At 38.8% G+C, this 15,802-nt stretch overlaps 1 protein-coding gene across 8 annotated transcripts in view; it reads left to right on the plus strand.

Annotated features, from left to right (window-relative positions):
* Positions 1-15,802, plus strand: part of EMSY (EMSY transcriptional repressor, BRCA2 interacting) — a 90,689-nt gene that overhangs the window by 42,738 nt on the left and 32,149 nt on the right. For all 8 annotated transcript variants that reach the window (XR_002325120.2, XM_020989525.2, XM_020989530.2 and 5 more), the window contains 2 exons: positions 7,598-7,734; positions 14,617-14,790. Coding sequence is in view for 7 of the 8 variants with exons in the window: in XM_020989525.2 (XP_020845184.1) it covers positions 7,598-7,734; positions 14,617-14,790 (311 nt within the window). In the remaining variant the exon portion in view is untranslated. The remainder of the gene's footprint in view (positions 1-7,597; positions 7,735-14,616; positions 14,791-15,802) is intronic.

Consider the following 15,802-nt stretch of genomic DNA (forward strand, 5'->3'; position numbering starts at 1 on the left):
CATTGTTTTCATGTGACTAGATTGAGTCTGGTCAATAGTTCATTGTATGACCTTGGGCAGGACCCTGCTCTTTGAGCATTAGCTTCCTTCTCTGTAAAATAAGGGGAGGTTGTAGTAGATGAGCTAAAAATACCCTTCTAACTCTAACTGTGACATAATTGTTGTAACTTCTGCTTGTACATCAGTGTAGAAATCCAAAGCTTGGTTTCTAGTCTCTGCTTTGAATGACTAAGTCCATTTTTTGGCCTTAATTCTGACACAGAGACCAATTAGTACTTCATCTATGTTAAACTTTTGATTTAAAAAAAAAGTACATGCAGCTTTTTTGTTAATGCTGAAAGGACATTATTCATCTGTTCTCAATTAGTAATATCACTTTAGATTATTAAAAATCAAAGCATTAGAAAATCCTATTTATATTCCCTTATTTATGCTGGCTTCTTCCTATTTTGAAATTTACTGAGACATAAAAATTACTATTCTACTTTTAAAAAATCTTTTGGAATTATCTCTGGTTTCTTTTGGCTTATGTAATGCTGCTAAGTTTGGGTTACAGCCTCTGAAGTAGAATGTTTTCATGAAAGCCATTTCCGTCAATTATTGTTTTTTAATTAAAATGACAAATCATCTCTGATCAGGCAGCCCACATTGATTTCACTTTTGCAGGTGAGGAGTGTTTTCTGTACCCTTGGTGGACGGCTCTAACCTGGTAAAGTCAGGAAATGTGATTCCTGGCACTGGATTGCCACTTTACAACTGGAGGGCAGAAATGAAAAGCATAGAGTTGGCATAAGGCACCATATTCTAAGCTGTGAATTTTGGCTTGATTATAAGTATTAGAACATTTAATTTTTGTCAAATTGACGAGGGTCAGATTTTGAAGGAGTTCATCTTATTCTAGCTTTTAAGAAGAAATTATAAATATCTGTTAAAATTCAATGTATAATATATTGCTTGATAATGCCTTTAAAACATGAAATAGTGCAACGATTTTATTCCATTTAAAAACACCTTTCCCACCTCATAATATCTCTTGCCTTTGTATGTAACTTTTTAAGACCTTAATGGTTTTAATTTTTTGAGTTATAAATTCTTATAAATTTTGAGATATAAATTCTTGGAATTCTTAGACGATTAAAAGAAATATTCTAAGGTAATATAGATCTCTTTTCCCATGTTGTGCCTGATTCAGTTGTGCCAAATCTCTTGCTTACTTCAAGGATACTTAATTTTTTGGTGTAAGTACTCCCTGTACTAATGCAGATTACAATTTCTCCACACCTTAGATGGTCTTCATGACTTACTGTTGCTGAAATAAGTCATCACTCAATGGCCAGTCCTCTGATGATAAGCCTCTTAGTATCTATTATGGTTTATAGCTTTGCATATAACTAGGTTATTCCTCAGCCATAGTCTGTCTATGGGCCTTTTCAGGTATGGTAGGAGTTGCCAGAATATGTATTCGTGCTCCAGTGATGTATCCTTCAACAATTTGGGTTCCTTTCCGTTCTTAGGGTGAAGCATTGGGAAAAGACTTTGACAGAGCCTCTGTTTGACTATAGTAGAGCAAAATAACTACGTTTTTTAGAGGAAGAGAGGTGTTTTAGTGCACATAATATGTGTGTATATTTCCTTGGCCTTGATATTTGAAGGTAAAGCAGTTGATAGTATATTGCTCTTTTTGTGTGTGTGAGTGTATGTGAGACCAAAAAGACTAATTGATAACCTACAGTCCTTTTCGTTATTTTGTACACATACATACACATTTTGTCTGGGCCTCAAACTTTTCTGACAGTCCTGTTTTAAAAATAAAACAAAAAATTCTCTCATTTCTGTTTTTTGTATTGTAGTTGGGTTAATGGGTAGCAGTGGGGTCTCTCTATTCTTCCGTATTTAGGCAGTTCTAATTGTTTTAAGCCCTTGGATGAATAAAGCTTGATAACGTTCCCCTGTTGTAGTTAGCTTTTGGCAGTATTGTATTTCACATCATCAGTCATGTTAAAATTGCTAAGAAAGCTTGTTTGGGTGGTGTAGATATTAGATAGGACACTTTTTTCTTTACTTTTTTTATTGGTGCTTTTTTTTTTCATATTGATGTGACATCTTGATACCTACTCCTCAAAATAGAATCTACTTAGTTACAAACAAGTACAGTTAAACAAAACAGTCGAACACGTTGGCTCATTGACTGTTTCTAACAATATATGCCACATTCTGTACCTCTAGTCCACTACCTCTCATGAGAAGAGGGGTGTATGTTTTTTCTTGAGGCCTCTGGAGTCAAGATTGGCTATTGCATTGATCTGAATTCTGATATCTTTTATTGGTGTTTTCCTCTACGTTGTTATGGCATTTGTGTATATTGTTCTCTTGCTTCTACTTAAAATTTTATTCTGAACTTAAATATAAAAAAAAGAATATTTCAGGGCAGCTAGGTAGTACAATGGATAGAGCACCAGCCCTGGAGTCAGGAGTGTCTGAGTTCAAATTTAGCTTCAGACACTTGATACTTGCTAGGTTTGTGACTCTGGGCAAGTCATTTAACCCTGATTGCCTCCCCGCCAAAAACAAAACAAAACATTTCCGTACGTACAATAGAACACAAAAAATTGTCCTGTTTGAAACTTATTCTTCGCTTTGCACTAGTTGCTTTTTAAAAAAAATATGTAATAAATTCTACATGGTATTTTCAAAACTGATCTGCTTATCTGGGCTTCCTTCAGAACTTCCTTCTGTTCCCTTTTGTGCATTTAAAAAATGTTTCAGTGGCCCTTTTTTTCAGGCATCACTATTGCTAATGCCTTTTCTTCCTCAACACCTTCTGTCCCCTGTTAGTTGAAAGTAAAGGGGAAAAAAAACTTGTAATAAATATAGTCAAACAACATACAACAGACAAATCCAAAAATGTGTGTCTACACCTTGTCTGCCACCTCTCTGTCAGGAGCTTGGAGATGTGATTATCAGAGGTTTCTTGGAGGTGGTGTTGGTCATTGTTTTCATCAGTTTTTAAAGTCTTTCAGAGTTTTTCTTTGCAATGTTGTCCTTGTATAAATTGTTCCTCTAGTTCTGCTCATTTCACTTTGCATCAGTTCTTACTATCAGGATTTCCTGAAATTGTCTCTTTTGTCATTTTTTACTATTACATTCATATTCCATGATTTGTTCAGCCTTTCTCCATTTGTGTAAGAGGCAATCTAAGGCATCCCCTTAGAATGTAGTTCTTTTCTTTTTCCTCCCTTTTTAATTGCCCCTTTGGGATCAGAAGGTTTGTTTTTTTCCCCTCTCCCCATCCCTGCTTTTTTTCCCTGTTGTGTTTGACGTGTTTTGACACCAAACTCTGAAGTGGGTGTGTTTGTATTCAGCCTACACTTTGTGAGTGAGGTTCAGCAGGTGTGATGGCATACACCTGTATTCCCTGTTCCTGGGGAGGATGAGCTTGGAAGATTGAGTTCAGGAGTTCTGAACTGCAGTGGGGTGAAAATTGATTGGATGTCCACACTAAGTCCTGCACCAATATGGTGAGCCTTCAGGAGTGGTGGGCCCACAGTTCAACAGAGGGTTGAACTGGCCCAGGTTGGAAATGGAGCAACTCAAAGCTTCTGTACTGATCACCAGTGGCATCAGGCCTATGAGTGGCTGCTGTACTTTCCGAAAGGCTTAGGTGAGAGGGAGATTCAATCTCAAAAACAAACAGAGAGAGGTTCATCTGATATGTGCTCTCCCCACTTCCTCCATGTTTGTGTATTCTTCTCACCCTAATTTTGGGAAATAGCAAGTTCTACCCTGTTCTTCTTCCTTTCTATATATATTCCTGTTTTTGCCCTCTCTTCTCTTTCCTCTCTTCAACCCTCACAACAGAACCAGTCTACTTTCTCTTCTAAGCTAATTAGTCTTCTCGTACTTTCCACTGAGAGCTTTTATTTCATTTTTTTATTTCTTCAGAGTTTTCATGTCATCTTGCTGGAAAATCTACTTTTCCTTTGAGTTATTGCTTGTCATTATAGAGTTGGTTTTACAGTAATTTTTGGTACATGCAAGTGTTTTATTTACTCAACTCTCAAGTTTTAGTTATTGAACTGGGGCTTTATGTTAGGGCCAGGTTCTGTCCTTTGCTGTATATTTGGGTGGTGTGGTTACTCCTGCTTAGTCTTGCTCTGGGTCCCCTGGGTCCTTGTGATGACCTCTGCCTCCTATTATTTGCCCTACCTGGATCTTTGAGGCTCAGAATGCTGGATCTTCAGGGCTATTCTAGTGTCTCAGTGTTAGGGAACTTAGAACCCTTGAGACTATCAGTCCTGATCTAGGTTTGAGCTCTGCAGCACTGTCTCACTAATCTCTGGTTATGTTGCTGTTCTTCTGGGCTTCTGAGGTCCCCACCCTGAGGCTTTCTCAGGGGAACCCTCTGCCTTTGTTGCTTCTGGTCACAGAGCCTTGTAGGTTCGTGGTCTCTGGTCATGTTGATACTTCCCATGGGCTTCTATCGATTTTTTTTTTAAATGTAGTTCTGGGGTGGAAGATGTCACATAGTTTCTCATTGGATTTCTCAATCATTATTGAATGTGGTATGAACTTCAGTGTTTTATTGGAGTAGGTATTAGGGAGCTAGGAAGTCTTCCCCTGGTAAAGCTGAAAAGGAAACCTAGAAATCATCCAGTTTAACTCCTTCCTTTTATAGAGAAACAGACTAAGACCCTAGAGAGGGAAAGTGACTTTGCGAAGGTCACACTGGCAATAACTCATGGTGGAGCTAGTGTTTGAATCTCGGTTCCTTTTACTCCAAATAGAGCACTTTCTCCATTATACCACACAGTTTCGCGCTCAAAGGAGTTAACGTCACTGGGGTTCGATCACTAGCATCTCAGCTGATTTGTTAGTGAAACTGGGAAACATTCTGTAGATTCTGGAGGACCACTTCATGAGGGATGAACTGGACCAGATGGCCTTTGATGTCTCTTCTGCCTCTTGAAATTCTGTGATTCTCTGAGTGTTCCTAAATGGGAAAAATTATTTGAAAACTATTTTTAAAAATTGTACAAAGCGATAAAAACTATTCAAGGATTATTAGTTAGAGCCTTGCACGTAAATATTCAATGATTGTCCACTGAATTAATAAACAGATGCTGAGAACATCTGTACTTATTCAGAAGGTGCCAGCTAATAGGGATGTTGGAAACACTGGAAATATTGGCATTTGTTTAGTTAGTTAAACATTATGAAAGTAAAGTACCAGTCCATAAGTGTCATTGAATGCCTTTGTGCCAGCATCATCCTTTGGACTTTGGGAGCTAGGGAGGGTGTGCATAGTAGTTTCATCTCTTTGCTAGACTTCATATTGAGTAATGGAGTTGACACATGAAATAACAACTGTATTACAGAACTGTGTTGTGGCTTATGGATTTGGAGCGGGGAGGGAATAGAATGGCCTGGAAGAGCCGGGAAACATTTCATAAAGTTTCAGCTCATAGAACTAAAGATAAGCTTTGAAGTACAGGTGGAATTAGTTTAGGCAGAATCTAGCATCTCAGCCAGAGAGAGGGTATTTTAAGCAGGGAGGTGTATAAGCAAGGGCAGGAACAAACATGTTTATGGAACAGAGAAGAGACTATTTTGATGAAAGTGGAGGGTATATGTTAGAGGGCAGTAGGAATAAGGTGGAATTATTTAATTGGGGGCTAGAATTTGAAGTGCTTTGAAAATCAATCTGGAATAGATTTTGAAAACCCAGAGTTACTTCCACTTCTCAGTGAGGCACCAGAGAAAACTTTTATGGTATATCCTGGATAAATAGTTACTGATTTCTCCATTTGGTCCCTTTTTTACAGAGAATTCGGCTGTTCTAGAAGAAGGGTTCTTAACTTGAAGTTACTGAAATTTTTTTTAAAAATTTTGATAGTTGTATTTCAACATAATAGGTTTTCTTTGTAATTCTGTGTATTTAAAAACATTCTGAGAAGGGGGTCCCTTATTTACCAGACTGCCAGAGAGTCCATGATATAATAAAGGTTATAAACCCCTGGTCCAGAATATGATCCTTTTATATAGATTATACAATATCACTAATCTCCTAAATACCTTTGTCACCAATTTATATAAGAGATTCATGGACTAGGAGTCAGAAAATCTAAGTTTGAGTCTAAGATTTGTCTCTTATTAACTATAATACCTTGGTAAATCATTTATCCCATTTTACAGATGAGATAATTGGGGCCCAGAGAGGTTAATACTCCTTCTACTGCTTACCTCACAGGGCTCCTGTAACAGTCAAATGAGAGAATGTGCGTAAGGTGCTTTATAATTCTAAAACACTGTGTAAGTGTGTGCTATTATTATCATTATCATCATCATTATCATTGGTAACAGCAGTTTCCTCATCTGGCTGAAGTTTTGTAGCTATAAAACTAGATTTGGTGGGACTTTGCTAATTAGCATTTATATAATGATTTATCACTTAATGATAATAAGAAAAAAATTGTTGGTGAAAGGGATACATTGTTGCAAGTCATATTTTTAGATTCTATAGCAAATGCCTTGGCCTGTAGACTCCAGTCAGTGTGATTGCTTTGACAATTAACTTTTCATATCTTACCATGATGGAAAGACTTTTTTCTTAGTACTGAATTGTTCCAAAGATAGACTGTACTTGAATATAAGCTGTGTGTCTAAAATTAGAGAAAAAAACCTAGCATGTTGTAATAGAAAGGGTCTTGAAATGAAAAGACCTGAGTTCACATCCCAGTTCTGCTGCTATTCATTCTGCCTTGAGCAGGTCACTTCACCAAGTCTGTGCCTCAGTTTCCTCATCTGTAAAATATGGATAATAATACTTGTACTGACTATCTTCTTTCCTCACAGGATTGTTTGGGAAATGTTTTGTAAATCTTAAATTACTATGTAAATGTGAGCTATTATTATTTCTTTGAAGGAAAAAAGTATAACTAAGTATATACTGAAAAATGACACCAATTATAGGCTATATTTATACTTGGCTAGAAATAGACTCAATAGCTATTGCCTAAAGATTAGCGTCAGCAAATATGGAGAAGGTTAAGGCTAATGAATGTTTTCATTCACAGCAACTCATGAAGACTTTCTGCTAAGGCATGGAGGTGTTGGATCTAAGTTGGTAGTGGGAGCGCTGATACAGAAATAATGGATTGTGGGAATATTGAAGTATGTAGTCCATAGGAAGCATGGTACAATGGAAGGAGCATTTGGAGGACCTCAGTGCAAGTCTCAGGTCTTCCACTTACTCTAGGTTTGATTTCAGCAAGCTCTCTGAGCCACCATTTCCTTTTCTATTAAGTGAGAGAGTTAGGTAGTCCTGGTCCCATTCAACCGAAAATCAGCATAGTGCCTTGCATGTAGAAGATGCTTAAGAAATGTTTGTTGAATTGAATTAAATCATATCAGGTTTATCATGAGCCAAATTTTGGGGTAAAAATTGATGACTGTAGTTGGATCTGTAAGATATTTGAAGCCTTTGTCTTCATACAAAGGAGACACATGATTAAGGGTATGAATTGTGTGCAACCTAAGTAGAATTGATCCAACATCATCACTCTTAACGTGGGCCTCCTTTTCTTCCCCCTTCTCTAAGGAACGACCACCAAAATCACCACCATCCCAATGACTTCCAAGCCCAATGTGATTGTTGTACAAAAGACCACAGGAAAAGGAACGACCATTCAAGGCCTCCCGGGCAAAAACGTTGTCACAACATTGCTAAACGCTGGAGTAAGTAAGAGCTTGACCTGCAGGCTCAGCAGTCCACCGAGAATCTTAAAGGGCCAGCTATCCAAATATTTGCTTAAAGAAGTCAAAACCCCACGATGGCTTGAACTTTTGATTTACCACTGCTGTGCTGTAATAACTATAAAGACACCACCTACGGATGCCATTTTTCATAGTAATTTCTAAAACCCATTGAATATTGCTATGGTGGCTCTGCAGCAGTCTGCTAGATTGTGAAGCATGGGTCCTTGTTTCACAGGCTTAGCTTGCTTCCAGATGGAGAGTCTCACTGGCTTAACAGCATAGGAACTGTTCTCAGAGGGCATAACTGTGCCTATGTGTGATCAATGGATGCAGGTTTCAGCGTATGGGCCCAGGCGGAGGAGGAAGCAGGGCCTAGGCTGGGGAAAATGGAATTCTTGAATGACAGAGGCTAGAAGAAACGCAGAAACAAGAGATCAAAGAGGGACAGAGATGCAGAGAGCTATCGAGAGATAGACAGACACAGCCTCAGAAAGGAGAAAAATACGTACAGGAAAGAGAGACACAGTCCAGCAAAGGGGAGAGCCGTGAGGAGGCAGCCCTGGCTGGGCCTGAGACCACATCGACTTTGAGCATAGGACTCAGGCCTCCCTGTGCCTTTGCTATATTTTAGCAGTCACAGTTCTTTATTAATCCTTCATAGGGACTCATGCTAGTTCGTGTGTGTAATACTGGAAGAGCTAATGCAATCTTAGGCTTTGTGACAGCTAGTATCCAGATTAAGGGAGATGATAGTCTTACAGTGCTTTGTCCTGGTCAGACCACATCTGGGGAATTATGTTCAGTTCTGGACACCATATTAGATCAGTTTTTGACAATGGAATTGGTTTTCTTAGGAGGTAACACTGGAGGTCTTCAAGTAGAGGCTGCTGGACAACCATTGGGAATATGGGAGAAGATTTCTCCTCAGGTTTGGACTGGATGATCTCTGAGGTCAGCTCTTACAGTCTGTGATTCCAAGATTTAATTAACTAGGGGAGATTTGATTCCATCTTATTATTATTTACCTTTTTGAGCTAATCCAAAAGGTCAAGTAAATAACAGAGTGAGTTCTAGCTTGATATAAAGAGCTGGGCTTAAAGGTTTTAGCCTTGAGACAATGCTTATGAACCATAGGTAGAAAGTAGAAGGTGACAGCTTCTTTAAATGGAAAATAAAGAGTTTCTCAGGCATAACATTAATCTCAAGTGAGACAACTTGCAGTCAGGAATTAACCTTATTTTATATCCAAGGACACTAAGGTTGTGATTTGTCTGAGGTCTCCCAGCATTTAAGGAGAGTCAGAACCTAGCCAGTACTTGATCTGCTATTCTGTCTTACTTATTCTGGATGTTCAGATTTTCATGGTAGCCAGACTGGTCTTATGCCTAAAGCTTGGGCTTAAAAAATGACAACAACAACAACAAAAACAAAACAAAAAAACTGTATCGGTACAGAACAGAAAGGGGAGGCATGGATAGATAATAGTTTCTATGAGAAATTCTTGGGAATTTTAGAGTACTGAAAGCTTAAAATGAGTCAGCAGTTTAATTAGTTAGCCAATAAAGCTAACGTGATGTTAGAAGACATTAACGAAGCATGTCCAGGATAAGGAGTCTTGTGTTCAGTTCTAGCCCACACATAAGGAAGGGCAGTGGCAATCTAGATTTCATCCAGAGGAAGGTGACCAGGATGGTTAGGGGACTGGAAAACCAACACTATGAGAGGAGCACTGAAGGAACTAAGGATATTTGTCCTGGAGAAGAGAAGACTCAGGGAAGACATGATCACTGTCAAGTAGTTGGACGGCTTTCATGCAACGGAGGGATTAGATTTGTCTTACCTGGCTCTAGAATGCAAAATTAGAAGCAGTAGATGGAAGTTGCCAAGAGATTTCTACTTGATATGATAAAAGGAGAAACTTATTCATAATTATAACTGTCCTAAAATGGAATGGCCTGCCTCAAAAGGTAGTGAGTTTCCCCATCCCTGGAGGCCTTATGGTGGAAGCTGGCTAACCGCCATAGAGAATGTAGAGTGAACTCCTCCTCAGGTAGAGGTTACACTACACATGCCTCTGAGATCCCTGGCACATCTGTGTTTATCTGCCTCAGTTGAACACTTGAGGAAATGCATCAATCCTTTTTGAAAATTTAAAATAATCTGGGAGGGATGCTTAACAAAATACTCATTCCTTCACTCTACAAATAGTGACTGAGTCTCTACTGTGTGCACACAGGGCCTGTTGAGTATAGGGGATTAGGAAGATACATTTGACACAGGCCCTGATAACAAGTTGCTTATAGCCTAATATAATGTAGCTTTTGTAGTTACGTGGATCCAGACGTTGGTAATGTGAGGCTTGGTCTCTGGATCCCGCTAAGATATGGGGGGCACCATAGGTCTGAGAGCTCTTTGTGAGTCCTGTGATTTCCAGGCCTGTCTGTAGTAGTCGCTTGATCGCCATACTGACAGGCTGCTGTTAGAAATACTAATTTAACAAATGACTTGGGAGGAATGAGACTAGCATCCATGTATAACAGGCTTTCCACTACACATCCTGCAAGTTGGCTTTGAGTGGTTGTAAATGACTCCATATTTGGGCAAGACCACCCTGGCCATCAATAGGTAAGTGTACTCATCTGCAAATGAGTAGATATCTACATATGGACTATATCATATTTGCCCAAAGCTGTTTCTATAAAGATTGGTCTATGTATATGTGTGTATGTGTGAGGGACAGGGAGAGGTTGGAGGTAGGGGGTGGAAATGCATGGCAAAAACTTTGCATATTTTTAAAATAACTCTAGCAACCAGGCAGTGCTTTTGAGCCTCATGCTCAAGCACATTGTTTTTGTTAACCTTTAATTGTGCAGCATGGTATAGTGGAAAGAACCCTCTCTTGGGAGCGTGGAAACCAGAGTTCTAGTTCCACATCTACCACTAATTATTTGTATGACTTTGGGCAAATCTCCAGGCTCTTTCTTGGCCTCAGTTTTCCCCTTTTTAAGTTTAGATGATTAGGCCAGTTGATCTCTTAATGTCATTTCTGACTTTTAAATCCTCTATTCAATAAACACCCTCTGATTGCTTTGTGCCAGTTCATTCAGGGATCTTACAGATTTTTTTTTATCAAAACAGCAGTTTTAGTTCCCATGTTTGCAAATTAAGAACAAAGAAGTAAAGTTAAAAAATGAAGGCAAAAGTTAAGACAAAGTAAAGACAAATATGACCTGTGATTTCACATTTTTCAGGTTTTTAAATTTTCGAGTATGAAACTAGTTTGGTGTGATTTTCCTGCACTGAAGTCTAAGTGGAATGTCACTGAAGATGTGCATAACATTGAAATACACTTGGCTTCGGTCCATGGAGAGGAAAATGGTGACAAGAAGATATTGGTAAACTCAAACTTAGAAGGTGCTGGTGACTCCCTTGCAGTCACACAAAGGAAGCGCCTTGAGTTTTCCCTTGGACTCCTTCTTCCAGGGTTCTAACCTGGAAGGATAGTTGTACATCTGCTCCTGTTCATTTTTTGTACTACTCTGTTCTATCCAGACAGCCTGCTTACAGCTCATTATGATTTTATGTGGCCTCAGAAGAGCAGGAAGGCTGTCTTACTCTATCAATCAACTCATACTTCTATCACTTCTAGAGACTTGGAGAGGCAAGGGATATAGCAGAAAGGTTTAGTAGACATAGAGCCACAAGACTGAGGTTCAGACCCCAGCTCTGGCCTCTGTTTACAAAAATAAAAAATGCGCTGCTTTCTTCAGGAATATTATGAGAAAAACACTATAGACTTTCAGGTGTTATAGTGATTGATTTGCTGTTCATTAGTAGCCACTAGGTGGCACAGTAGATGAAACACCAGACCTGGAGTCAGGAAGACCAGAATTCAAATCCAGCCTCAGACACTTCCTAGCCGTGTGACTCAGAGCAACTCACTTCACCTCCACCTGTCTCAGTCTCCTCACCAGTAAAATGGGGATAATAAATAGCACCTACCTCACAGGGTTGTTGTGAGGATCATATGAGATAATAATTTTAAAGTGCTTAACACACCACTGGGCACATAATAAGCACTATATAAATGTTATTAATATTATTATTATTATTGCTATTAGCTATCATTATTTGTAAAGCACTTAGTACAGTGCCTGACACTTAATAGGTGCTTAATAAATGCTTGTTTCCTTCCTTTCCTTCCTTCATTGTAGCACTCCAATGATAACTATCCATTATCTCTTAAGTGTATTTTCCCCTTATGGGGAACATTTAGGCAGGGATTTGGTTGGTGTCTAATGCACTTTATTCTTGGCATACTATAGAGTATATTGTGTAGTGTATTTTAATTACTAATGAGAAAGTGAGGAATTTGTTTTTCTTTTTATATTAAATTGAGCCTATTAATTGGGCTATGGATAATTTTGGACACATCACTTAGGCATGTTATACAATGGGATTCCTTTCAGTGTGGGGAAATATTATGAGCACAGAAAACCTGAGTTGTCATCCCAGCTTTGCCATTTATTGGCTGTGGGAATATGGGCAGATAGTTTAACCTCTTTCAGTTCCAGTCTCTTCATCTCTTAAATGAGGATAATAATACTTGTCCAGCTTGTCTAACAGGGTTGTGGTGAGGATCAGATGAGTCAATGCACATACAACTATTTTGAAAATTGTTAAGTGTTATATGAATGTAAGCGATGATACTCTTATTATGAATTCATCCATCAGTCAACAAGCATTTATTAAGCACCTTAAAAATGAGCAGCTAGGTGATATAATGTAGGGCTTCTTAAATTTTTTCCACTCATGACCCCTTCAGCACTTCTTAAACTGTGGGTCACGACCCCATATGGGTGGATAGCGTACCAGACTTGGAATTGGGTTGAGTTCAAATCCTGCTTCAGATACTTACTAGTTTTATGATCCTGGACGAGTCACCTAACTTCTTTTAGACTTAAGTTACACATCTTTAAAATGGGAATGATAATGGTATCTAACTCCACAAGGTTGTTGTGATGATCAAATGAGATTTTATATATCTATATCTATATCTTTGCAGACCTCAAAGTACTAAATTGGGTACCCCATAAATTTTAGTGCAGTTTTACTCTTTAATAACTTTAATAGCTTAATGTTACACTGAGACTTCTGAGATACCCTGTATAATGCTTTGAGGTCTGTGATGAGATTTCCATGTATTAGTATATGTATATTATTATGTATTGTGCTAACCACTGGGGATACAAATACCCTAAAGAAATTGTCTCTATCTTCAAGAAGCTTATATTCTATCATCCAAATAAAGGAAGACTGTCAGGGGTTGAAAGATTCTTTCCTTGCATGGGGGGTTGGATTAGATATCTTAATATCCTAAGATTTAGAGCTAGATATGACAATGGACATATGTCACCTGATCCAACTTTCACTTTCAGGTTAAGGACATGATCTCAGTGAAGTGAAGGTACTTGGCCAACACTCCATGGTTAGGAAGTGCAGAGCTAGGCATTATATCCAGATCTCCTGACTCTAATCAGTGTTCTTTTTACTGCATTGCTATAAGAGTTAGGAAAAAAGTGCTCTATAAACCTTAGAGCTCTAGAGATATGAGGAGTAGTTATTAATAATAAGGTCCTTTCTGACAAGATTCTCTTATCCTGAGTATTTATTCATTCAACTTCCGACAAATGGCTGAGTGCCTGTTGTGTGCAAGACCTATACCTTGGTGCTGGGATGCAAAGATGCAAAGGTGAATCCAAGACAGCCTCTGTCCTTAAGGAGCTTACGTTCTAATACTTGAGATTTTATGTGCAAATTACCATCATTCAGAACAATCTTTTAGTATGTAATAGACATGCAAGCAAGATGCAGGAAGTCTTTAGGAGAGAAGGAATGCTTTTATCAAAAGCATTAAGAAAGTCTTCTTTGAAAAGGTAGTATTCAAGCAGGGAATGGTAAGATTTCAGCAGGTTGAAATGGAACTAAGACATGGGATATAGGGAGTTGAGCAAAGGTTTGGGTTAGAAATGAGGCAAAATTTGTAGAGGTATGTGTAGAGCATCGTCAGTCTTAGTGCTTTAGAAAAGACATTGATAAACTAGAGTACATCCAGAGAAAGGTGTCTAGGGTGATCAAAGGACTCAAGACCATGACATAGAAAAATCAGTTGAAGGCACTGAGAATGTTTGATCTGGAGAAGACACAACTTAAGGGGCACATGATAACTATCTTCAAGCATTTGAAGGATTGTCCTGTGGAAGAAGGATTAGAGTTGTCCTGATTGGCTCCACAGGACAGGACTGGGAGCAATGGGTGGGAGTTACAGAGAGGAAGACTGACTCCTAACAGAGTTGTCCAAATGTGGAGTAGGCTCACTTCACCAGAGGTCTTCAGGCAGAGGCTGGATGACTGCTTTTTGGAGATGCTATAAAAGGGATACCTGTGCAAGTCAAGGGGGTGGCGAGGGAGCCTAGATACCTGCTGAGCTCTGTTCCAACAGTGCTCTGAGTCTGTACAGAACACCTCAAAAGCTCTGGTGCAGTTCAAATTCAATTCAACTCATTTAGCATTTTTGAGCACCTACTATGTGCAAGATCCTGTGGTAGGCCCTGGGTATACAAAGATATATATGGCCCAGATCCTGCTTCCGAGGATTAATCATCAGTCAAACTGAATGTTGTATAGCGCATGGCAAGGAACTGTGTGAAATAAAGGCTCAACAGGTAGGTTGGGACCAGATTATGGAAAGCCTTTAATGTCATTGTAAAACATTGCACTGTGCCTCATAATATTTTGTCTTTTCCCTTGCTTCCCCTATAAAGGTTCAAATCTAATATGCAAACTTCGGCTTTGCTTTAGGGGGAAAAGACCATTCAGGCAGTGCCGGCAGGAGCAAAACCAGCTATCATCACTGCTACGAGACCTATCACGAAAATGATTGTGACTCAGCCAAAAGGAATAGGCTCTACGGTTCAGCCAGCTGCTAAAATCATCCCAACAAAAATTGTTTATGGGCAGCAAGGCAAAACACAGGTATATGGGTCAAATACTATGATTTCATTTCTGTGTTTTCTCTTTTGGGGTCAGAGATATCCAAGAACTCAAAAGTTGCCATCATATCCAGTATTCCAACATCTGTATCATAGTGAAAAGAACACTGGAATTGTCATCAGAACACTGCAGTTCTAATTCTTGGTCTGCTACTTTGTATCATTGAGCCATTCACTTTTCTGTGCCCTAGTTTCCTCATCGGTAAAGTGAACAGGTTGAACTAAATGACCTCTGAGATCCTTTCCAGTTCTAAATCTTCTATCCAAAATAAAAACAAATTACTTTAAATTATGGTTGGGCCCACTAAAATCCACATAGAATTATTTATTTTCTTAAGGCTGGTATGTCTCAGCCCTTTAGGTTGGCCCACATATCTTTAGAGATTTGTTTTTTCGGGGATGTGCCATTGACTGGAAAAGGGGAAGGGGTCTCATCCCTTTGGAACCAACTTTGCTGGTGGTTGGGCTGGTGGTGATGAGAGTACAGATCTTCAGCACCCCCAGAGTAAATTCTTTGCATCTTAATTTTGACCTAAGAACCATATCTCCACAGTCTTTCTAGATAGTCATCCTGGGTTACTGTGACCAGATATATGCACTGTCAGTTCACCTACCAGTGGTTATCCTTTCTTCACAGAGCTAGGCCGATCCTCCCCTGACAGACACCATCAACTGTTTGGCCAGTAATCGAAGCAAGTCCCTTCAGTACATTAGAAGATGATACTTTTTTTTTTTCAAGGAAGGCATATTAATGAATACAAATTTTGCCAAATCTAAAATTGATTTCAAGATATCTGGAAAGTTTCAAAGGCAAATTTGAAAAGAACACTATCAGAACTGGGTCAAGAGAAGCATAGCAAGTGACATTTACATAGCACTTTACAGTTTACAAATCTTTTTTTTTTATGTTATTTCATTTGAACCTCACCACCACTCAGTGAGTGAGGTAGGTAATGCTAGCTATTCTTAACGCTTGCAAATAGATTATGCGTGTG

This window comes from Phascolarctos cinereus, unplaced genomic scaffold (assembly GCF_003287225.1).
Source record: "Phascolarctos cinereus isolate Bilbo 61053 unplaced genomic scaffold, phaCin_HiC Scaffold_726;HRSCAF=1367, whole genome shotgun sequence".
Lineage (NCBI taxonomy): Eukaryota > Metazoa > Chordata > Mammalia > Diprotodontia > Phascolarctidae > Phascolarctos > Phascolarctos cinereus.